The sequence below is a fragment of the Bufo gargarizans genome, chromosome 3 (assembly GCF_014858855.1).
Source record: "Bufo gargarizans isolate SCDJY-AF-19 chromosome 3, ASM1485885v1, whole genome shotgun sequence".
Taxonomy (NCBI): domain Eukaryota; kingdom Metazoa; phylum Chordata; class Amphibia; order Anura; family Bufonidae; genus Bufo; species Bufo gargarizans.
The window spans coordinates 118663777-118685347 of NC_058082.1; the positions used below are offsets into that span (position 1 = coordinate 118663777).

The 21571-nt window shown below is 43.8% G+C and overlaps 1 protein-coding gene across 3 annotated transcripts in view; it reads left to right on the forward strand.

Annotated features, from left to right (window-relative positions):
- Positions 1-21571, forward strand: part of LOC122933104 (retinol dehydrogenase 7-like) — a 148502-nt gene that overhangs the window by 76543 nt on the left and 50388 nt on the right. The window contains exon 2 of one of the 3 annotated variants that reach the window (XM_044287873.1): positions 10761-10869. The exons of the other annotated variants lie outside the window; for them this stretch is intronic. Coding sequence (XP_044143808.1) covers positions 10848-10869 — 22 coding nt within the window. The 5' untranslated portion in view covers positions 10761-10847. The remainder of the gene's footprint in view (positions 1-10760; positions 10870-21571) is intronic. 3 annotated transcript variants of the gene reach the window in all.

Consider the following 21571-nt stretch of genomic DNA (forward strand, 5'->3'; position numbering starts at 1 on the left):
TGCTCGCAAAAAAAAATTGTGTATGTCCTATTTTTTTTCTAGTTTGCGGACAAGGTTAGGCATTATTACAATGGATCCACAAAATAAATAAATAAACAGATCTGCAAAAAAACGGGTGCTATACGGAACGTCATCAGTTTTTTTTGCGGACCGCAAAACACATACGGTCATGTGCCTTAGGCTGCTTTCAGACGAGTGTCACACTGCGGACTTGCAGCGCAGCAGCAATCATTAGGGCTCAAGCACACAAACGTATTTTCGTTCCATATTCGTTCCGTTTTTTTTGCGGACCGTATGTGGAACCATTCATTTAAATAGGTCCACAAAAAAAATGAAGTTACTCCATATGCATTCCATTTCCGTATGTCCACATGTCCATTCCGCAAAAAAATAGAACATGTCCTATTGTTCTCTACATAATGAACAAGGATACTACTGTTCTATTAGGGGCCACCTGTTCCGTTCTGCAAAATGCGGAATGCACATGAACGTCATCCGCACTTTTAACGGATCTGTGTTTTGCGGACTGCAAAATACATACGGTCGTGTGCATGAGCCCTTTGAGGTTTGGAATGCTGTCAGTGTTATCCAATACATTCCAGCCCTCTAAGGCCCCTTTCACACAAGCGAGTTTTCAGCGCGGGTGCAACGAATGCCGTGAATGCATAGCACCCGCACTGAATCCTGACCCATTCATTTCAATGGGTCTGAGCACATGAGCGTTTTTTTCACGCATCAGTTCTGTGTGAAAAACACAGCATGTTCTATATTCTGCGTTTCTCGCGCAGCCCTGGCCCCATAGAAGTGAATGGGGCTTCATTGAAAAACGCATTGCATCTGGAAACAGGTGCGGATGCAATACGTTTTTCACTGATGGTTGCTAAAAGATGTTGTTTGTAAACCTTCAGGTTTTTATCACGTGTGCGTGAAAAACGCATCAAAGTGCATTGCACCCGTGTGATAAAAACTGATCAACTGAAAGCAATTGCAGACAAAACTGACTTAACTTGCTTGCAAAATGGTGTGAGTTTCACTGAACGCACCCGGACGTAATGCTCGTGTGAAAGGGGCCTAAGGCTGGGTTCACACGGGCGTGACGGATTTGTTCAGGATGCGTCCCGGGTGTATTGCGGCAAACCCACGTGAGTAGGTACCCAATTGCAGTCAGTTTTGACTGCCATTGCATTCCGTTGTGCAGTTTTTATCGCGCGGGTGCAATGTGTTTTGCATGCGCATGATAAAAAAATGAATGTGGTACCCAGACCCGATCATTATTATTTTCCCTTATAACATGGTTATAAGGCAAAATAATAGCATTCTGAATACAGAATGCTTACTAAAATAGGGATGGAGGGGTTAAAAACAAAAATAAATAAATTAATTTAACTCACCTTAACCCCTTAAGGACTTATTTTACCTTAAGGACCAGGCCATTTTTTGCAAATCTGACCAGTGTCTCTTTATGTGGTGATAACTTTAAAACACTTTGACTTATCCAGGCCATTCTGAGATAGGTTTTTCGTCACATATTGTACTTCATGACACTGGTAAAATGAAGTAAAAAAAATATTTTTTTTTAATAAAAAAAACTAAACAAATATACCAATTTTTTTTTAAAAAAATGCAAATGTCCAAGTTTCAATTTCTCTACTTCTATAATACATAGTAATACCTACAAAAATTGTTATTACTTTGCATTCCCCATATGTCTACTTCATGTTTGGATCAATTTGGGAATGATATTTTATTTTTGGGGGATGTTACAAGGCTTAGAAGTATAGAAGAAAATCTTTTCAGAAATTTTCAAAAACCCACTTTTTAGGGACCAGTTCAGGTCTGAAGTCACTTTGTGAGGCTTACATAATAGAAACCACCCAAACTGCTATATTTATTACCTCGATTCTGTAGTTTGCAGAAACACCACATATGTGGCCGGAAACTACTGTACGGGCACACAGTAGAACATAGAGGGAAAGGTGCGCCGTATGGTTTTTGGAAGGCTGATTTTTCTGGACTGGTTTATTTACACCATGTCCCATTTGAAGCCCCCCTGATGCACGCCTAGAGTACAAACTCCATAAAAGTGACCCCCATCTAAGAAATTACAACCCTCAAGGTATTCAAAACTGATTTTGCAAACTTTGTTAACCCTTTAGGTGTTGCACAACAGTTATTGGCAAATGGAGATGAAATTTGAGAATTTGGATTTTGGATTTTTTGGGCAAATTTTCAATTTTAATCAATTTTTTTCCAGTAACAAAGCAAGGGTTAACAGCCAAACAAAATGCTATATTTATTGCCTCCATTCTGTAGTTTGCAGAAACACCCCATATGTGGCCATAAACTACTGTACGAGCACACAGTAGGGCGTAGAGGGAAAGGTGCGCCGTATGGTTTTTGGAAGGCAGATTTTGCTGGACTGTTTTTTTTTGACACCATGTCCTATCTGAAGCCCCCCTGATATGCACCCCTAGAGTAGAAACTCCATAAAAGTGACCCCATCTAAGAAACAAAACCCCTCAATGTATTCAAAACTGAGTTAACAAACTTTGTTAACCCTTTAGGTATTGCACAAGATTTAATAGAAAATAGAGATACAATTTCAAAATTTCACTTTTTTGGCAGATTTTCCAATTTAATATATATTTTTTTTCAGTTTCAAAGCAAGGGTTAACAAAACTTATAATTTATGGCCCTGATTCTGAAGTTTACAGAAACACCCCATATGTGGTCGTAAACTGCTGTACGGGCACATGGCAGGGCGCAGAAGGAAAGGAATGCCATACGGTTTTTGGAAGGCAGATTTTGCTAGACTTTTTTTGGACACCATGTCCCATTTGAAGCCCCCCTGATGCACCCCTAGAGTAGAAACTCCAAAAAAGTGACCCCATTTTAGAAACTACAGGATAAGGTGGAAGTTTTTTTGGTACTAGTTTAGGGTACATATGATTTTTGGTTGCTATATATTACAATTTTTGTGAGGCAAGGTAACAAGAAATAGCTTTTTTTGGCACAGTTTTTTATTGTTGTTATTTACAACATTCATCTGACAGGTTAAGTCATGTGGTATTTTTATAGAGCAGGTTGTCACGGACGCGGCAATACCTATTATGTATACAATTTTTTTTATTTATGTAAGTTTTACACAATGATTTTATTTTTGAAACAAAAAAAATCATGTTTTAGTGTCTCCATAGTCTGAGAGCCACAGTTTTTTAAGTTTTTGTGCGATTATCTTTGGTTGGGTCTCATTTTTTGTGGGATGAGATGACGGTTTGATTGGCACTATTTTGGGGTGCATATGACTTTTTGATCGCTTGCTATTACACCTTTTGTGATGTAAGATGACAAAAAATGGCTTTTTTTACATTTTTTTTTTACGGTGTTCACCTGAGGGGTTAGGTCATGTGATATTTTTATAGAGCCAATCGATACGGACACGGCGATACCTAATATGTATACTTTTTTTTAAATTTATGTACGTTTTACACAATGATTTCATTTTTGAAACAAAAAAAAAATCATGTTTTAGTGTTTCCATAGTCTAAGACAATTCAATAATCCGCAGCACTCGCCGGTAGATGATGAAAATAATTGTTATTTATTAACTCAAGCAGCCAGTATACAGCGACGTTTCGACCTCAGTTGGTCTTTATCAAGCACTGCTTGATAAAGACCAACCGAGTGCTGCGGATTATTGAATTGTCTGGATGAGTTGGTATCCCCAGCCAGGATCCCTATCTGTGCGAACCATCTGGCTTGTAAGCCGTTTTCTGGTCAGTACCCAAATGAGTGGGATGAGTAGTGCTGCCAACCCGTGAATGTTTTCCATAGTCTAAGAGCCATCGTCTTTTCAGTTTTTGGGCGATTATCTTGGGTAGGGTATGATTTTTGCGGGATGAGATGACAGTTTGATTGGTACTATTTTGGCGTACATGTGACTTTTTTTTAACACTTTTATTACCTTTTTTGGGAAGTAAGGTGGGCAAAATTTCAATTTCCTTCTAGTTTTTATTTTTTTATTTTTATGGCGTTAACCGTGCGGGGAAAGTAACATGACCATTTTATAGATCAGGTCGTTACGGATGCGGCGATACCTAATATGTGTAGTGTATTTAATTTTTTTAAATTTTTATTCAGTGATAAATGTATTTTTTTATCTATACTTTTTTCACTTTTTTTTGCATTTTTTTGACCCAGACCCACTTGGTTCTTGAAGATCCAGTGGGTCTGATGTCTGTATAATACAGTACAGTACACTATATAGTATATTGTACTGTATTTTACTTACACTTTGTCTGAACAGATTTATGCCTTTAGCACAGATATGTTAAGCACCATGGACAGCAGGATGCCTGAGGAGGCGTCCTGTTGCCATGGGAACCTTCCTCGTCTGCCACAACTGAGCAGACGGGGAAGGGGGGCTCCCTCCATTCGTGACCCCATCCTGTCTGGGGGCTGCAAAGGCACAGCAGCCCCTCGATGGGAGAGGAAGGGAGCTCCCTGACTGCTAACCCTTTCCATACAGCGTTCCCGTACGGAACACGGTATGGAAAAAGGTTAAACGGCTGACATCACAGCACAGATGTCAGCCATTTATACAAGAATGTCAGCAAGGTGCTGACACACTGGTATACCCACTGGACACCAATGAATATTCAAGAGGAGGCGGGCAGGGGATCGCGATCCCGCCTGCCACACCGTCCGCCTTCCGCACCGCCTTCAAAAAAATCTTTATTTGGGGCATTTCAAAGTTTCTGATCCCCGTGGTCAGGGGATCAGAAACTGCAGAAAGCGCTGCAAACCGCAGGTCTGAATTGACCTACGGTTTGCTGCAATCGCAAATCATATGACCCCCTTCCCCCCGGGCAGGATGCCCGCATATTGATTTCAGCGGGCATCCTGTTCCGATTAACCCCTGCAGCGCCGCAATCGCGTTTTAAACTCATGACGTCATGTGTCCTTAAGGACTCGGGAAACATGCCGTACCGATACGTCATGTGTCCTTAAGGGGTTAATTCACTTGTTCGCGCTGCCGGCATCTCTTCTGTCTTCATCTGTGAGGTAAAGGACCTGTTATGACGTCACTGCGCTTATCACATGGTCCATCACATGATCCATCACCATCCATGTAGATGGATCATGTGATGGACCATGTGATGAGCGCAGTAACATCATCACAGGTCCTTTACCTCACAGATGAAGACAGAAGAGATGCCGGCTGTGCGAATAAGTGGATTAAGGTGAGTTAATATTTTTATTTATTTTTTTAACCCCTCCAGCGCTATTGTACTATGTATTCTGTATTGAGAATGCTATTATTTTCCCTTATAACCATGTTATAAGGGAAAATAATAATGATCGGGTCCCCATCCCGATCGTCTCCTAGCAACCGTGCGTGAAAATCACACCGCATCCGCACTTGCTTGCGGATGCTTGCGATTTTCACGCAGCCCCATTCACTTCTATGGGGCCTGCGTTGCGAGTAAAATGCACAGTATTGAGCATGCTGCGATTTTCACGCAACGCACAAGTGATGCGTGAAAATCACTGCTCATGTGCACAGCCCCATAGAAATGACTGGGTCAGGATTCAGTGCAGGTGCAATGCGTTCACCTCACGCATTGCACCCGCGCGGAAATCTTGCCTGTGTGAACTCAGCCTAACGGTTGCATAGCATCATAAATCAATATAATGCTATGCGACCCTGGCAGTGCTGGAAGCTCAGGCCAGGTGCTGAGGAGCGAGTCTGCAGCGTGATGCTCGTTCGTCTGAAAGCGGCCTAAGGCTACATGCACACGAACGTTGTTTTGGTCCGCATCCGAGTCACAGTTTTTGTGGCTTGGATGTGGACCCATTCACTTGAATGGGGCCGCAAAAGATGCAGACAGCACTCCGTGTGCTGTCCGCATCCTTTGCTCCGTTCTGTGGTCTGCAAAAAAAATATAACCTGTCCTGTTCTTGTCCGTTTTGCGGACAAGAATAGGCAGTTATATTAATGGTTGTCTGTGCCGTTCCACAAATTGCGGAATGCACACAGACGCCATCCGTGTTTTGCAGACTGCAAAACACATAACGATTGTGTGCATGTAGCCTAAGACTGTGTTTTTTTGTCACATTTACTACTGAAATTGTCCTTTTTTTAGATGTTTTAGAAGGCCTTATTCACACATCAATATTTTGGTCAGTGATTTCCATCAGTGATTGTGAGCCAAAACCAGGATTGGAGCCTCCACAGATATAAGGTATAAGGCCTCATGCACACGACCGTTGTGTGCACCCGTGGCCGTTGTGCCGTTTTCAGTTTTTTTCTGCAGCTCCATTGACTTTCAATGGGGCCGTAGAAAACTCGGCTTGTGCACCGTTTTTACACCGCGCCCGTGACCCGTGTTTCGAGGCCGTGAAAAAAATATAACCTGTCCTATTTTTTTCACGGCCAACGGTTCACGGGCCCATTCAAGTCAATGGGTCCGTGAAAATCACGGATGCACACAAGATTGTCATCCGTGTCCGTGATCCGTGTCCGTGATCCGTGTCCGTTTTTTCCTATCATTTCAATGGCAAACTTGACTTAGATTTTTTTTTTTCATCTTTCATGTCCGTGGATCCTCCAAAAATCACGGCAGACCCACGGAAGAAAAAACGGGCACGGATCACGGTACAACGGAACCACGTTTTGCGGGACGTTAAAAAATACGTTCGTGTGCATGAGGCCTTAGGGAAAGATCAGCACCTGCTCTGTGTTTAGAACCGTACCTGGTTTTGGCTCAAAATCACTGATGGAAATCACTGACCGAACACTGACATGTGAATAAGGCCTCATGCACACAACCGTATGTATTTTGCGGTCTGCAAGAAAAGGATCTGCAAAAAATACGGATGACGTACGTGTGCATTCCGTATTTTGCGGAACGGAACAGCTGGCCCTTAATAGAACAGTTACTATCCTTGTCCGTAATGCGGACAATAATAGGACATGTTCTATTCTTTGGCGGAACGGAAATACGGACATACGGAAACGGAATGCACATGGAGTACCTTCCATTTTACATTTTTTTTGCAGACCCATTGAAATGAATGGTTCCGTATACGGTCCACAAAAAAAACGGAATGGACACGGAAAGAAAATACATTTGTGTGTATGAGGCCTAAGGCTACATGCACACGACCGTATGTGTCTTTTGCGGTCCGCAAATTGCAGATCCGCAAAAAAAAATGGATGACGTCCGTATGGCATCCGTTTTTTTTTTTTTTGCGGATCCGGACAAAATGGACAAGAATAGGACATGCTCTATTTTTTTGCGGAATGGACAACGGACGCGGAAAACAAATGGTTAACTAGCCGCACTTTTAAACAGCTCCATAGAAATGAATGGGTCTGCATCCTATCCGTAAAAAAAAACGGAATGGGCGCGGAAACAATATACGTTCGTGTGCATTTAGCCTAAGGCTTAATTTGCTACTTTTTTCCAACCCTTTTATGTAGGTGTGTCTTTTCTTGGCGGCTGAATTTGACACAACAGTCTAATTTCTACCCCAGGGCTGGAGTACTTTTCTTTGTCTGCTTTCAGTTGTGAAGTATGACTTTTTTGCATTAAAAGTAGCATTTTACGGGAGACGTGCAACTTTTCTTTGCAAAGATGCAACTTTTTCATGAGCAAATAAATTAGACCAGTCTAAGTGAATATGAACCTGTCTAACTTAAAAACAACTACCAGAGGTCAGACTAATAAAAATACGCTGAATCTAATTTATCAACTGCTGTGCAACTTTTACTAAATGCTCAGCAAAAGAAAGACAGACAAATGAAATACGCCTGTGTAATTTTACGCCACAAAAAAGTGAGCTTGATAAATGTGCCCCAGCATTTACACCATGGGGAACATTTACTAAGACTGACTTTTTATGCCAGTCTTAATAAGGCTACATGCACACGGCAGTGTTTTTTTGCGGCCTCCGTTCCATTTTTTTTGCGGATGGTTGCTGGGAAACCTGTATATAATAAATTTCAAGAATTACAGCCTTCAGTTTTTCTTTGCGGACCGCAAAAAAACCTGAAGACACACGGAAACACAACATACAAAATTAGCAGACATTCGGAACGGATGTGGATGTAAAAAGAAACAGGAACACAGATCCGCTATTTGCGGATCGCAAAAAAAAAACTGTCGTGTGCATGTAGCCTAACCCTTATATCTGGTGGTGGATACGCCAAAATTATGAAGAGGCGCCGGCCTCATTCAACTATTTAGAATTTTTAGACTAAGGCTACATGCACACGACCGTATGTGTTTTGCAGTCCGCAAATTGCGGATCCCCCAAAAAGACGGATGACATCTGTATGCCATCCGTTTTTTTTGCGGATCCATTGTAACAATGCCTAAAACAGACAATAATAGGACTTGTTATATTTTTTGGGCGGGGCTATGGAACGGACATACAGATGCGGATAGCACACAGTGTGCTGTCCGCATTTTTTGTGGACCCATCGAAATGAATAGGTCTGCATCCTATCCGCAAAAAAACAAAAAACAGAACAGACACGGAAACAAAATACGTTCGTGTGCATGAGGCCAAATTCAGAAGTTTTATAACTTTTGCGACTTTTTTCTGAACTGTTTATGTAGGTGTGCCTTTTTTTGCCTGAATTTGTTGCAAGAACAGTTTAATTTCTGCTCCACCCCAGGGCTGGCGTACTTTTCTGGTGGTGAAGTGCGACTTTTTTTGCATTAAAAGTCACACTTTCCAGGAGATGTGCGACTCTCTCCACAAAGATGCAACTTTTTTCATGCACAAATAAATTAGACCAGTCTAAGGCCCCTTGCAGACGAACGTGTCCAGATAAGGTCCGGATGCGTTGCGGCAAACCCGCGTGAGTAGGTACCCAATTGCAGTCAGTTTTGACTGCGATTGCGTTCCGTTGTTTAGTTTTTATCGCGCGGGTGCAATGTGTTTTGCAAGCGTGTGATAAAAAACTGAATGTGGTACCCAGACCCGAACTTCACAGAAGTTCAGGTTTGGGTTCAAGGTTGTGTAGATTGTATTATTTTCCCTTATAACATGGTTCAGTTTTTTATCACGCGCATGAAAAACGCATCAAAATGCATTGTACTCGCGCAGAAAAAACTGAACGCATATGGATGTGGACAGCACATTAATTCAAATTAAAGGGTCCGCTTCTGATCTGCAAAAAATACGGATTAAAAATACAGTTGTGTGAATGGGGCCTTAAGCCTCATTAACATGTCCGTGTCCGTGCTCAAATTCGTGGGCAGGTGGTCAGTGATGCATCCGTGAAGCTGCCCGTGAAGGATCCGTGTTTGGTCCGTGGGTCCATTTTTTGCTGTCAGTGTGCCATCCGTGTTTCACTGACACTGAACAGCCGAAAAATATTTTTTAAAACATCTCTTGCTAATGATCCGTGAAGCATGGATGCAATGTGCAATGGATGCAACCGTGCTAAAACACTGATGGGTGAATACACACATTAAACGGAATGGGGACGTGTGCTGTCCGTGGAGAACACTGACATGTGAATATGGCCTTAGGCCTCATGCACACAACCGTTGGTTTATTCCGTGTCCGTTGTGCCGTTTTTCGTGATTTTCTGCGGACCCATTGACTTTCAATAGGTCCTTTGAAAACTCAGCTAATGCACCGTTTGCCATCCGCGTCCGTGATCCGTGGTTCCAGTCCGTCCAAAAAATATAACCTGCTCTATTATTTTTGCGGAAAACAGTTCGCAAACCCATTCAAGTCAATGGGACCGCTAAAAAACGCAGAGGCACACAAGATTGTCATCCGTGTCCGTGCGTCCGCATCAGTTTTTTTCCTATCATTTGCATGGCAAACCTGTCTTAGACTTTTTTTTACTTTCCTTTATATTTGGTGGTCCTCCAAAAATAAAGGAAGACACACTGAAACAAAAACGGAAACGGATCACGGGACAACGGAACCCCATTTTGCGGAACGGAATACAACAATGGTCGTGTGCATTAGGCCTTAGGCTACATGCACACGACCGTGTCTTTTTTTTGTGGTCTGCAAACCGCGGATCCGCCAGAAACAGAAGCCGCCCGTGTGCCTTCCGCAATTTGCGGAACGGAACGGGCGGCCATTGATATAACTGCCTATTCTTGTCCATTTTGCGGACAAGAATAGGACATGTTATATTTTTTCTGCTGGGCCGCGGAACGGAGCAACGGATGCGGCTAAAACGGTGGCTCGGATGCCGACCCAAAACATACGGCCGTGTGCATGAGGCCTTAGGCCCCATGCACACGGCCGTGTGCGGGCCGTGGAACCGCGGCCTGGATCCCTCCTGAGAGCAGGAGCGCACGGCGTCACTGGTTGCTATGACGCCGTGCGCTCCCTGCTGCCACCGCAATACAGTAATACACTGGTATGATCTATACCAGTGTATTACTGTACTGTGCCGGCAGCAGGGAGCGCACGGCGTCATAGCAACCAGTGCCGCCGTGCGCTCCTGCCCTCAGGAGGGATCCAGGCCGCGGTTCCACGGCCCGCACACGGCCGTGAACAACGGCCGTGTGCATGGGGGCCTTACACTGTGGGTTTTCATGCACAACATGTGCACTGCCAAGTTTTAATCAGGTTTTCGGATGCAGTTTTTGAAGCTAAAACCAGGTGTGGATTAAAAAATAGATTCTGCCCTTCCCACTCCCTCGCCTTTCATGATCCACACCTGGTTTCAGCTTTAGAACTGCATTTAAAATCTGAGAGTGTGGCTGTATCCTCAGACGCTGTGCCTGGAGCCGTGTAAGACTGACTTGGCAGTGAGTTGAATTCCTTTGAATGCGGTTACTGTGGTGAATGAAATAACTACTATGGACTCGCTGGAGACTGAAGGTAGGACTATACTGCAGCATGCATCTTAGAACTGATCCGGTTGTAAGGCTATTGTATTTATATAATGTGGGCACCACAAACAGATCTAACCCTGGGTTCACACCTGAGAGTTCTGAAAGGAGCGCTCTGTATGCGTGATTGTACCGGCGTTTGCAATTGCGCATACAGAGACAAGCGAACGCCCATTGTCATGCGTTCCCGAATGTCTATGTATGGGAACGTGCGACAAAACACCCCAAAGAAGCTCATGTACTTTTTTGAGCGTAGGGTGTTTTACAGCGTGATCGTACGCGCTGTAAAACGCCCAGGTGTGAACCATTCCCATAGGGAATCATTGGTTTCTCCTTGTTGAGCGTTTTACAGCGCGTAGGTAGTGCTTCCCATGTGCATAAAGCAATACATACAGTATATTGGTACAATGGCTGTACTGCTATACAGAGATCTTTACCCTAGTTTCACACCTAAGCGTTTCTCAAACGCGCGTTTTTGTCGTGTGTTTTTATGCGTGTTTTTTGTAATAGTGAACGCGCGTTTGGGTGATTGACAGCAGTGTTGTCCAAAGAGTCTATGGCCCAAACGCGCCAAAAAAAGCTCCTGTACTTGTTTGAGCGTCGGGCGTTTTACAGCGCGTTCAAACGCGCTGTAAAACGCGAAAATGTGAACCAGCCCCATAGGGAAGCATTGGTTTTGATGTGTTGCGCGTAGGAACGCGCTGTAAAACGCTCAAGTGTGAACTTAGGGTTACCCTAAGTTCACACTTGAGCGTTTTACAGCACGTTCCTACGCGCTGTAAAACGCGCAACACATGAAAACCAATGCTTCCCTATGGGGCTGGTTCACATTTATGCATTTTACAGCGCGTTTGAACGCGCTGTAAAACGCCCGACGCTCAAACAAGTACAGGAGCTTTTTTTGGCGCGTTTGACGCGCGTTTGGGCCATAGACTCTTTGGACAACACTGCTGTCAATCACCCAAACGCGCGTTCACTATTACAAAAAACGCGCATAGAAACGCGCGTTTGAGAAACGCTTAGGTGTGAAACCAGGGTTAGTGTTGCAGCCAAGATTGCCATGTAGCCCCAGCCTTAAAGGGGTATTTCCTTTTTTTATTTTAGAAACTTGTTTATATAATAAGAAAATTATACAGTGATTTAGCCCAGTGATGGGCAAACTGCGGCTCTCCAGCTGTTCTAAAACTACAAATCCCATCATGCCCTGCTGTAGGCAGACTGGGCGTTGTAGTTTTACAACAGCTGGAAAGCCCATATATCAGTCCTGTGTAATGCATCCGTGGCCTAATTGAAACCTGGCATCAGTCATGTGACACCCTACACATATTGTAATTTATAACACTCAGTAAGCAACAGTGTTAGGCCTCTTGCACACGACCGTATGTATTTTGTGGTCCACAAAAAAAAATATACGGGTGAGGTGAGATCCGTGCGCATTCAGTATTTTGCATAATGGAACAGCTGGCCTCTAATAAAACAGCACTATCCTTGTCTGTAATGCGGACAATAATAGGACATGTGTTTATCTATCTAGTTCCACATACGGTCTGCAAAAAATAAACGGGACACTGAAAGAAAATATGTTTGTGTGCAAAAGGGCTTAGGGCTCATGCACACGAACATAGCCTGTTTTGCAGTCCACAAATTGCGGATCCGCAAATCACAGATACTTGCTGTGTGCGCTCTGCATTTTGCAGAATGAAACATCCAGGCCATATTAGAACAGTACTATCCTTGTCCGTAATGTAAGGACGTGTTCTATTTTTGTATGGATGCTACGGGACAGACATACGGATGCAGACATCTTTTGTGGCCCCATTGAAGTGAATTCACCTGTTAGATACCTGGGTAGTTAATAGAAAGCCATGTCACATGATGGATGCCATGTTTAGCCTTATCCAGCTCTCCTAGGCTACTTTTATACTGGTGTTTTGGTTTCCGTTTGTGAGATCCGTTCAGGGCTCTCACAAGCGGTCCAAAATGGATCAATTTTGCCCTCAATGCATTCTGAATGGAAAAGGATCTGTTCAGAATGCATCAGTTTGTCTCCATTCCGCTCTGGAGGCGGACACCAAAAACGCTACTTTTGGTGTCCGCCTGACTATGCGGAGGCAAACTGATTCGCCCTGACGCACAATGTAAGTCAATGGGGACGGATCTGGTTTACTGCCACAATAGAAGCCTTTCAATGGTATTAAATACGAATCTGTTTTGGCTATGTTACAGATAATACAAACGGATCCATTCTGAACAGATGCATGCAGGTGTATTATCTGAATGGAATCACTTGTGCAGATCCATGACGGATCCGTGCCAAACACGAGTGTGAAAGTAGCCTTAGCGATGCCATTTGATACCAGTTGAAATAAAAATAAAACTCTAAAAAAGCCATGTGCATTTTATGGAACATCCAGCCCATTTAAGGACTGCCCTCCTTGTGGCCCCTCACAGTAGTTACGCCTTCATTGTGGCCCCCAGTGCCCTCTCCAGACTGCAGCTACATGAAAAAAAAAAACTTGCCGCCTTCCCTGACTACACGCTCACACACGTTGCACTGCTGGCTGAGCAGGAGGCCTTCTCGGGATTTCAGTGATCCTCCCACAGCCAGCAGCACGATGTGTGGCCTGAAGGGGAGCCACAGTCCGGATCTCAGCTGAACTTTGAAGCAGGGAGCGGACGGCTTCACTATGAAAATGAACTGCAGGGCGAGTGCGTTTTTCCCGCCGCCTTGCTACGCCCCTCAATTTACAGAGAAGGATTAGTTGCAAATTTTACAGCAGAAACACATCAAAATCTACAATGAAAATTCTGCTGTGAGGGCACACCCTAAGGCCCCTTTCACATGGGCGAGTATTCCCGCACGGAATCTGGACCTATTCATTTCAATGGGGCTGGGCAAATGTGCATTGGTTTTCACTCATAACTTGTGCGTTGCGTGAAAATGGCAACATGTTCTAAATTCTGCAATTATTTATTTTGTATTTCCTTCGCGCAGCGCTGGCCCCATAGAAGTAAACGGAGATGCCTGAAAATCGCATCCGCAAGCAAATGCGTATGCGATGCGTTTTTCACGGATGGTTTCTAAGGGATGTTTGTATACCTTCAGTTTTTTATCATGTGCGTGCAAAACGCATTCAATCGCATTGCACCTGCGTGATAACAACTAAACGCGATTGCACACAAAACGAATGACTTTGTTTGCAAAATCGCCCATTTTTTCACTGAATGCATTCGCAAAGCATCTGGACCTAATCCGCACATCTGCAAGGGGCTTAAGGGTGTGTTCACATGGCAGATTTTCCACATGGATTTTGGCCCCTTTTTTTGTTATTTCACGCTCCACACCACTTTTGGTGTTAAAGTTGCAAGGCCTCATTTTACAACTTTGTAAGTGCTTGTGCAGATGTAATGAGATATGACATTACACCTGAATATGCCCTTAGGCCTCATGTATGACTGTCCTTATTGCGGTCTGCAAACGGATCAGCAAAATAGACACCGTCTGTGTACAATCCACATTTTTCTCACTCCCATTACTAGAAATTACTATTCTTGTCTGTCTGCAATACGGACAAGAATAGGACATGCTCTATTTTCATGCGGAGCTGTGGACCGGAAGATCGGGGGCGTGCTCCGCAGATGCGGCGAGCACATCTGTTCTGACCCCATAGAGAATGAATGGGTGCAGAACGGATGCGGACCCATTTGCGGACGTGTGAATGGAGGCTAATTTAACACGTGTGGGTTTGCATGCAAGTGTAATCAGTTTTGTCTGTGATTGTGTTCAGTGTTTCTGTTTTTTCTACATGGATGCAATGAGGTTTTGATGTTTTTTCACACATGAAGAAAAACTGAAGTATCATGGTGTGTTTACACATCTCAATAGTCTGGGAGATTATTGGGAACGAACATGTAAAGGTGCCGCCGATCACCTGATGATAGTGAAACTGTCAGTACAGTCAAGTAAATTATCGTTTCTGGGCAGCAAATCGTGCAGTGTGAACAGAGATCTGCTGCTCAGAAACAATGCAGCTGTAGGAGTACGAGGAATAGCAGTAGCCATCGCTCGTTCTCATACTGTGGAGGTGATCACTGAATGTAAAAACAGGGGCTGGTGACGTTTTTACGCCAGGTGCAAGGACTGCCACAGATGCGTCTAATTTATGACTCGTGTCTCATCATAAATCGTCTCATCATAACTTGGACATCTAACAGGAGCGCAAGAGAGGAAACTAAGACTGGCGTAAAATGCTGGTTTTTAGTAAATGTGTCCCAACATCTCCTAGCAACCACCAGTAAAAAAACACATTGAGGGACAATTTTCAAGCCAGGTGTACCCATATGCAGGCATGGGATTCAGCCAGGTCCCTCAGGTTCTCCAGAACAGGTTGGTAAAATTACAGTCTGATCGAAGAACCATGTTACCGTCTGAATCCCGCTCTGGTGGTGGCAGCTGGAGATGAGCACTTCCATTTAATAGTTAAGCTTTTTAAGTTGGGTGGTATGTATGTGTACCATGTATATGGTGTATGTGTGGCAGGCGCAGCACTATGAAGTGCCTTTTGCGCTGTGGCATTAGAAGAATTTTGATATTTCTAACTTTTTAAGTCCAACCAGACTGTCTGTTACTCTGCTTTAATTATTCTAGTGCCGTTCTATGGAAACAGAAGGCTTAAAAAGCGCACCAAATGCTTTAAATAACTTCTTTATTAACTTCAACTTTTCTTCATATATAACACTGCCTCCTCCCCAGCAGATAAGTCTATATACAAAATACGTGTAGAATAAAGTATCATAAAATGGTGGATCAACTGTTCATTCAACATAAGATGGTGAATATATTTCTCTCTTCAGTATCTGTACTCTCACTAAGTTTTTTTTTTTTTTAAGCATTTTTATATTCTCTGAGGAATATCTGAGGTCTAACTAATAGTTCTACTTGCTCAACTTGGTTTGCGGTATGCAGTTAGCAGTAACTATTTGCAAATTGAGTATGATCTAGTATGAGCAGTTTGTTTGAACTATTCACAGATTGTATGATTTGGTGGAACTGTGAGCAAACGCATAACTAGTTCAGTATACAGTTCTAATCACTACATTAACAATAGGAACATATCACAACTGTTCTAAATGCCTATTTTGGCCTCTTGCTTCCTTAAAACACCATTGAAAGTCAATGGGGGACTGATCCGTTTTCTATTGTCAGGAAGGCTCAGTCTTGCTCCGCACCACATGGTGGACAGAAAAACGCTGCAGCCAGCGTTTTGGTGTCCGCCTCCAGAGCGGAATGGTGACTGGAGGCAAACTGATGCATTCTGAGCGGATCCTTTTCCATTCAGAATGCATTGGGGCAAAACTGATCTGTTTTGGACTGCTTGTGAGAGCCCATGACAGATCTCAGAAATGGAAAGCCAAAATGCTAGTGTGAAAGTAGCCTTAAGTGTATATTGTGAGTTTTTATGTAGGTGTATGTATGTTTTTATATATTAGTGGGGCAAATACTAGTACCGGAGGACCAGGAAGCGGTGGAGGCTCTGTACTCACTGCTTCCTGGTCATCGGCTGTGAAGTCTGCATGCAGCGTGTGTGCGCTCTGTGATCTCGCGCTGTGCGCAGCCTTCAAAGCGCAGGTGGCAGCGTCCAGGAGCAGGACAGGTAAATTATTTTTTTTTTTTTTTTTTTATCTGGGGGCTGATATGAGGCATGGGGATCTCATCTGAGGTCTGATTGGGGGTCTTCTTTATATTAGGCTCTGATCTGAGGTCTTATTAACATTGTGGATCTGATTGGAGCTTCCAGTTGAGGTCTGACTAATATATTGGGGGTCTGATATTTGATCTGAGGTCTAATGTCTCCATGGACAGGACAGGAAAAAGCGCACAGAGGTTAAAAACCCAACCCCCACCCCTCATCGCCAGCGTTTTTCCTGTCCTGTCAAGGAAGACCTGCCAGAGAGGTGCTGGGAGCTCTTCTGGGTTCCCTAGTCCCCCTTTTTTTTTTCTTCTCGCCCTGCTACGGCGGGGTGTCATCCGTTAGACCGGAGGTCTGTTCTGGGGTCCAGCTCTTTCCTCCCCCCGCCCCTCCAGGCGCAGTCTATGCCCAGGTCACCTTCATTCATGGTGATCCCGGCAAAGTTCCCTCTGCGGCGGGCTTGAAGCAGTGCGGTAAGGGCAGCTGGAGCGACGCTATAACGAGTTTTCCTCCAGTCACCGGGTGATGACTGTGGGAGGCGTGGCCAACGTTGTGACGTCACGGAGGCCGCGGCCGGCGCCAAATAAAAAAAGACGCTGATTCGGACCGCTCTAAGGCATCCATAGTTCCCCCTACCCGCTGACAGCAACTCAGTCCCATCCTATACCTGTTCGCATCAGCAAAGAATCACAAGGTTCAGGATTTCTTCTCCCTCAACCGAAGAGACTCATGTGTGGCAATAGACTCTTTTACCCAGAGCTGGACGACGGGCCTAGTCTACGCCTTTCCCCCGATACCCGTAATCCCAAGAGTGCTCCAAAAGTTTCAGTCCGAAGGGTGCAGACTGATTCTGGTGGTCCCATTCTGGCCCAGGAGAAGCTGGTTCGGGCTCCTCGGATCCCTCAGCCTGGAAGATCCCATCCGATTCCTGCCGGAGGAGGGCCTTCTAACCCAGGGTCCCATCCCGCACCCCAATACCAACCTCCTCAAGCTGTCCGCCTGGATTCTGAGCAATCTCTCTGGTTAGGGTTCTGTAAAAGAGTAGTTAAGACCCTTTTACTCAGTAGGAAGTCCAACACCTCCAAAGCGTACCTCAAAGTTTGGAGGAAGTTCACCTCCTGGGGCGGAGTCAGGTTCAACCAGTCCACCCCTAATATCCCTCTTAGGCCTCATGCACACAACAGTAATTTTTCACGGTCCACAAAACGGGCTTCTGTTTTTACATGTCCGTTTTTTTTTTTTTCTTCCGTGATTTTTGGGGAATCACCAGACATGAAGGAAAGTTTAAAAAAAAGTTGTTTTGGTGTCCGCCTGGCCGTGCATTTACATTGAAAGTAAATAGGGGACGGATTTGTTTGCAATTGCACCATTTTGTGTCAAACGGATCCGTCCCCATTGACTTGAATTGTAAGTCAGGATGGATCCGTTTGACACAAAATGGTGCAATTGCAAACTGATCCGTCCCCTATTTACTTTCAATGTAAAGTCAGGAGTCCCTATCAGAGTTTTCTCCAATCCGATGGTATATTTTAACCACTTCAACACCCCGTAGCTGAAACACCCTTAATAACCAGGCCACTTTTTACACTTCTGCACTACACTACTTTCGCCGTTTATTGCTCGGTCCTGCAACTTACCACCCAAATGAATTTTACCTCCTTTAATTCTCACTAATAGAGCTTTCATTTGGTGGTATTTCATCGCTGCTGACATTTTAACTTTTTTTTTTTTTTGTTATAAATTGAAATGTACTTTTTTTTTTTTTTTTTTTTTTTTTTTTTTTTTTTTTTTTTTGGAAAAACAAAAACAAAACATCCCTATATAAATTTTTCTCAATTTATTCTACATGTCTTTGATAGAAAAAAAAATGGTTTGGGTAAAAGTTATAGCGTTTACAGACTATGGTACAAAAATGTGAATTTCCGCTTTTTGAAGCAGCTCTGACTTTCTGAGCACCTTTCATGTTTCCTGAGGTTCTACAATAGCCAGACAGTACAAACACCCCACAAATGACCTCATTTCGGAAAGTAGACACCCTAAGGTATTCACTGATGGGCATAGTGAGTTCATAGAACTTTTTATTTTTTGTCACAAGTTAGCGGGAAATGATGACTTATTTTTATTTTTATTTTTTTTCCCCTTACAAAGTCTCATTCCACTAACTTGTGACAAAAAATAAACTTCCATGAACTCACTATGCCCATCACGAAATACCTTGGGGTGTCTTCTTTCCAAAATGGGGTCACTTGTGGGGTAGTTATACTGCCCTGGCATTCTAGGGGCCCTAATGTGTGGTAAGTAGTTTGAAATCAAAATGTGTGTAAAATGACCTGTGAAATCCTAAAGGTGCTCTTTGGAATGTGGACCCCTTTGCCCACCTAGGCTTCAAAAGTGTCACACATCTGGTATCGCCGTACTCAGGAGAAGTTGGGCAATATACAGGTCCTTTTAAAAAAATTAGCATATTGTGATAAAGTTCATTATTTTCTGTAATGTACTGATAAACATTAGACTTTCTTATATTTTAGATTCATTACACACCAACTGAAGTAGTTCAAGCCTTTTATTGTTTTAATATTGATGATTTGGGCATACAGCTCATGAAAACCCAAATTTCCTATCTCAAAATATTAGCATATTTCATCCGACCAATAAAAGAAAAGTGTTTTTAATACAAAAAAAGTCAACCTTCAAATAATTATGTTCAGTTCTGCACTCAATACTTGGTCGGGAATCCTTTTGCAGAAATGACTGCCTCCATGCCACGCCGCATTGAAGCAATCAGCCTGTGGCACTGCTGAGGTGTTATGGAGGCCCAGGATGCTTCCATAGCGGCCTTAAGCTCATCCAGAGTGTTGGGTCTTGCGTCTCTCTCAACTTTCTCTTCCCAATATCCCACAGATTCTCTATGGGGTTCAGGTCAGGAGAGTTGGCAGGCCAATTGAGCACAGTAATACCATGGTCCGTAAACCATTTACCAGTGGTTTTGGCACAGTGAGCAGGTGCCAGGTCGTGCTGAAAAATGAAATCTTCATCTCCATAAAGCTTTTCAGCAGATGGAAGCATGAAGTGCTCCAAAATCTGATAGCTAGCTGCATTGACCCAGCCCTTGATAAAACACAGTGGACCAACACCAGCAGCTGACATGGCACCCCAGACAGGGGCGTAGCGTGGGGGGGGCCGGAGGGGCCGTTGCCCCGGGCGCCAAATTGCAGGGGGCGCCAGGCATCCGAAATTTCAATGAGGGCTACGGGAGCCTATGGCTCCCGTCCCCTCCGTTATGCCCCATAGGCTTCAGGCCACTAGGCCTGAAGCCTATAAGGCAGTAGAGGCGAGCGACGCAGGACTCGGTCACGATAACCTCACTGTGACCTCCTGCGTCGGGTCTCGCGAGATGACGCGATGACGCGGCGCAGGAAGGCACAGTGAGGCGTTCGTGACCGCCTGCGGCGGGAACAAGCGGGGATGGAGATAGGTAAGTATTTTTTTTTTATGTTAACTTACCTAATTGCAGAGGCTCTGGCGGCAGTATGGGGGGTGGGAAAGGAGAAGAGAGGACTGGAGCAGAAAGGCTTCACAGGCATTGGCACAGCAATAAGAGGGGCGATTATATTAGCAAAGAGGGGGGCCAGTACATTAATAACAGAGGGGCCAGTACATTAATAACAAAGAGGGGGACATTATATTAGCAAAGAGGGGGACCAGTACATTTAATAATAAAAAGGGGGCCATTATATTAATAATAAAGAGGGGGCCAGTACATTATTAATAAAAAGGGGGCCATTATATTAATAATAAAGAGGGGGCCAGTACATTATTAATAAAAAGGGGGCCATTATATTAATAATAAAGAGGGGGCCAGTACATTATTATTATTAATGTAATGACCCCCTCTTCATTATTAATGTAATGACCCCCTCTTTATTATTAATATAATGGCCCCCTCTTTATTATTAATATAATGGCCCCCTCTTTATTATTAATGTAATGCCCCCTCTTTATTATTAATGTAATGGCCCCCTCTTTATTATTAATGTAATGGCCCCCTCTTTATTATTAATGTAATGGCCCCCTCTTTATTATTAATGTAATGGCCCCCTCTTTATTATTAATGTAAGGCCCCCTCTTTATTATTAATGTGATGGCCACTCTTTATTATTAATGTAATGGCCCCCTCTTTATTATTAATGTAATGGCCCCCTCTTTATTATTAATGTAATGACCCCCTCTTTATTATTAATGTAATGACCCCCTCTTTATTATTAATGTGATGGCCCCTCTTTATTATTAATGTGATGACCCCCTCTTTATTATTAATGTAATGACCCCCTCTTTGCTAATATAATGGCCCCCTCTTTGTTATTAAAGAGGGGGCCATTATAATATACAGGGGGAATGAAAGCTATCTGTCTGGCTCTAGCTCAGTATTGGGGGGCAGCAGGATGACAGTGTTGAAGGAAGGAGAGCATGATAGTAAAGTGAGGAACCTAAATTTTTTTCGGTGAAACTCTGCAGAGACGAGAAGCGGCTGAAAGAAGTTATCATGGCGGTCTTATCTCTGAATGAAGACGTCGAGGAGAGTCTACATCACAGGAGACGTCACTGGATGTAACAGGTATGGTGCGGTATTCTACTGTAATAATAATGTCCATCCACATATCTGTTTCATGGTAGGGTTGGGGGAGAAGATTGAGAATTTGGCCCATACTGCCGCATTCTGGCCCCAGACTTCAGGTCACACTGTACGTGTTCAGAATTCTGGGGCCTCACACCCATCTACTACATTATCTGTACTCAGAGTTATCACTGTGTTATCTGTGGTGTTACATAGGACTGCTAGTGATCTACTACAGTATCTGTTAAAAGTGGCGTGCCTGGGGTAGGCGCGGGGGGGGGGGGGGGGGGGCGCAATTTTTGGCTTGCCCCGGGTGCTGGCAACCCACGCTACGCCACTGACCCCAGACCATCACTGACTGTGGGTACTTGACACTGGACTTCAGG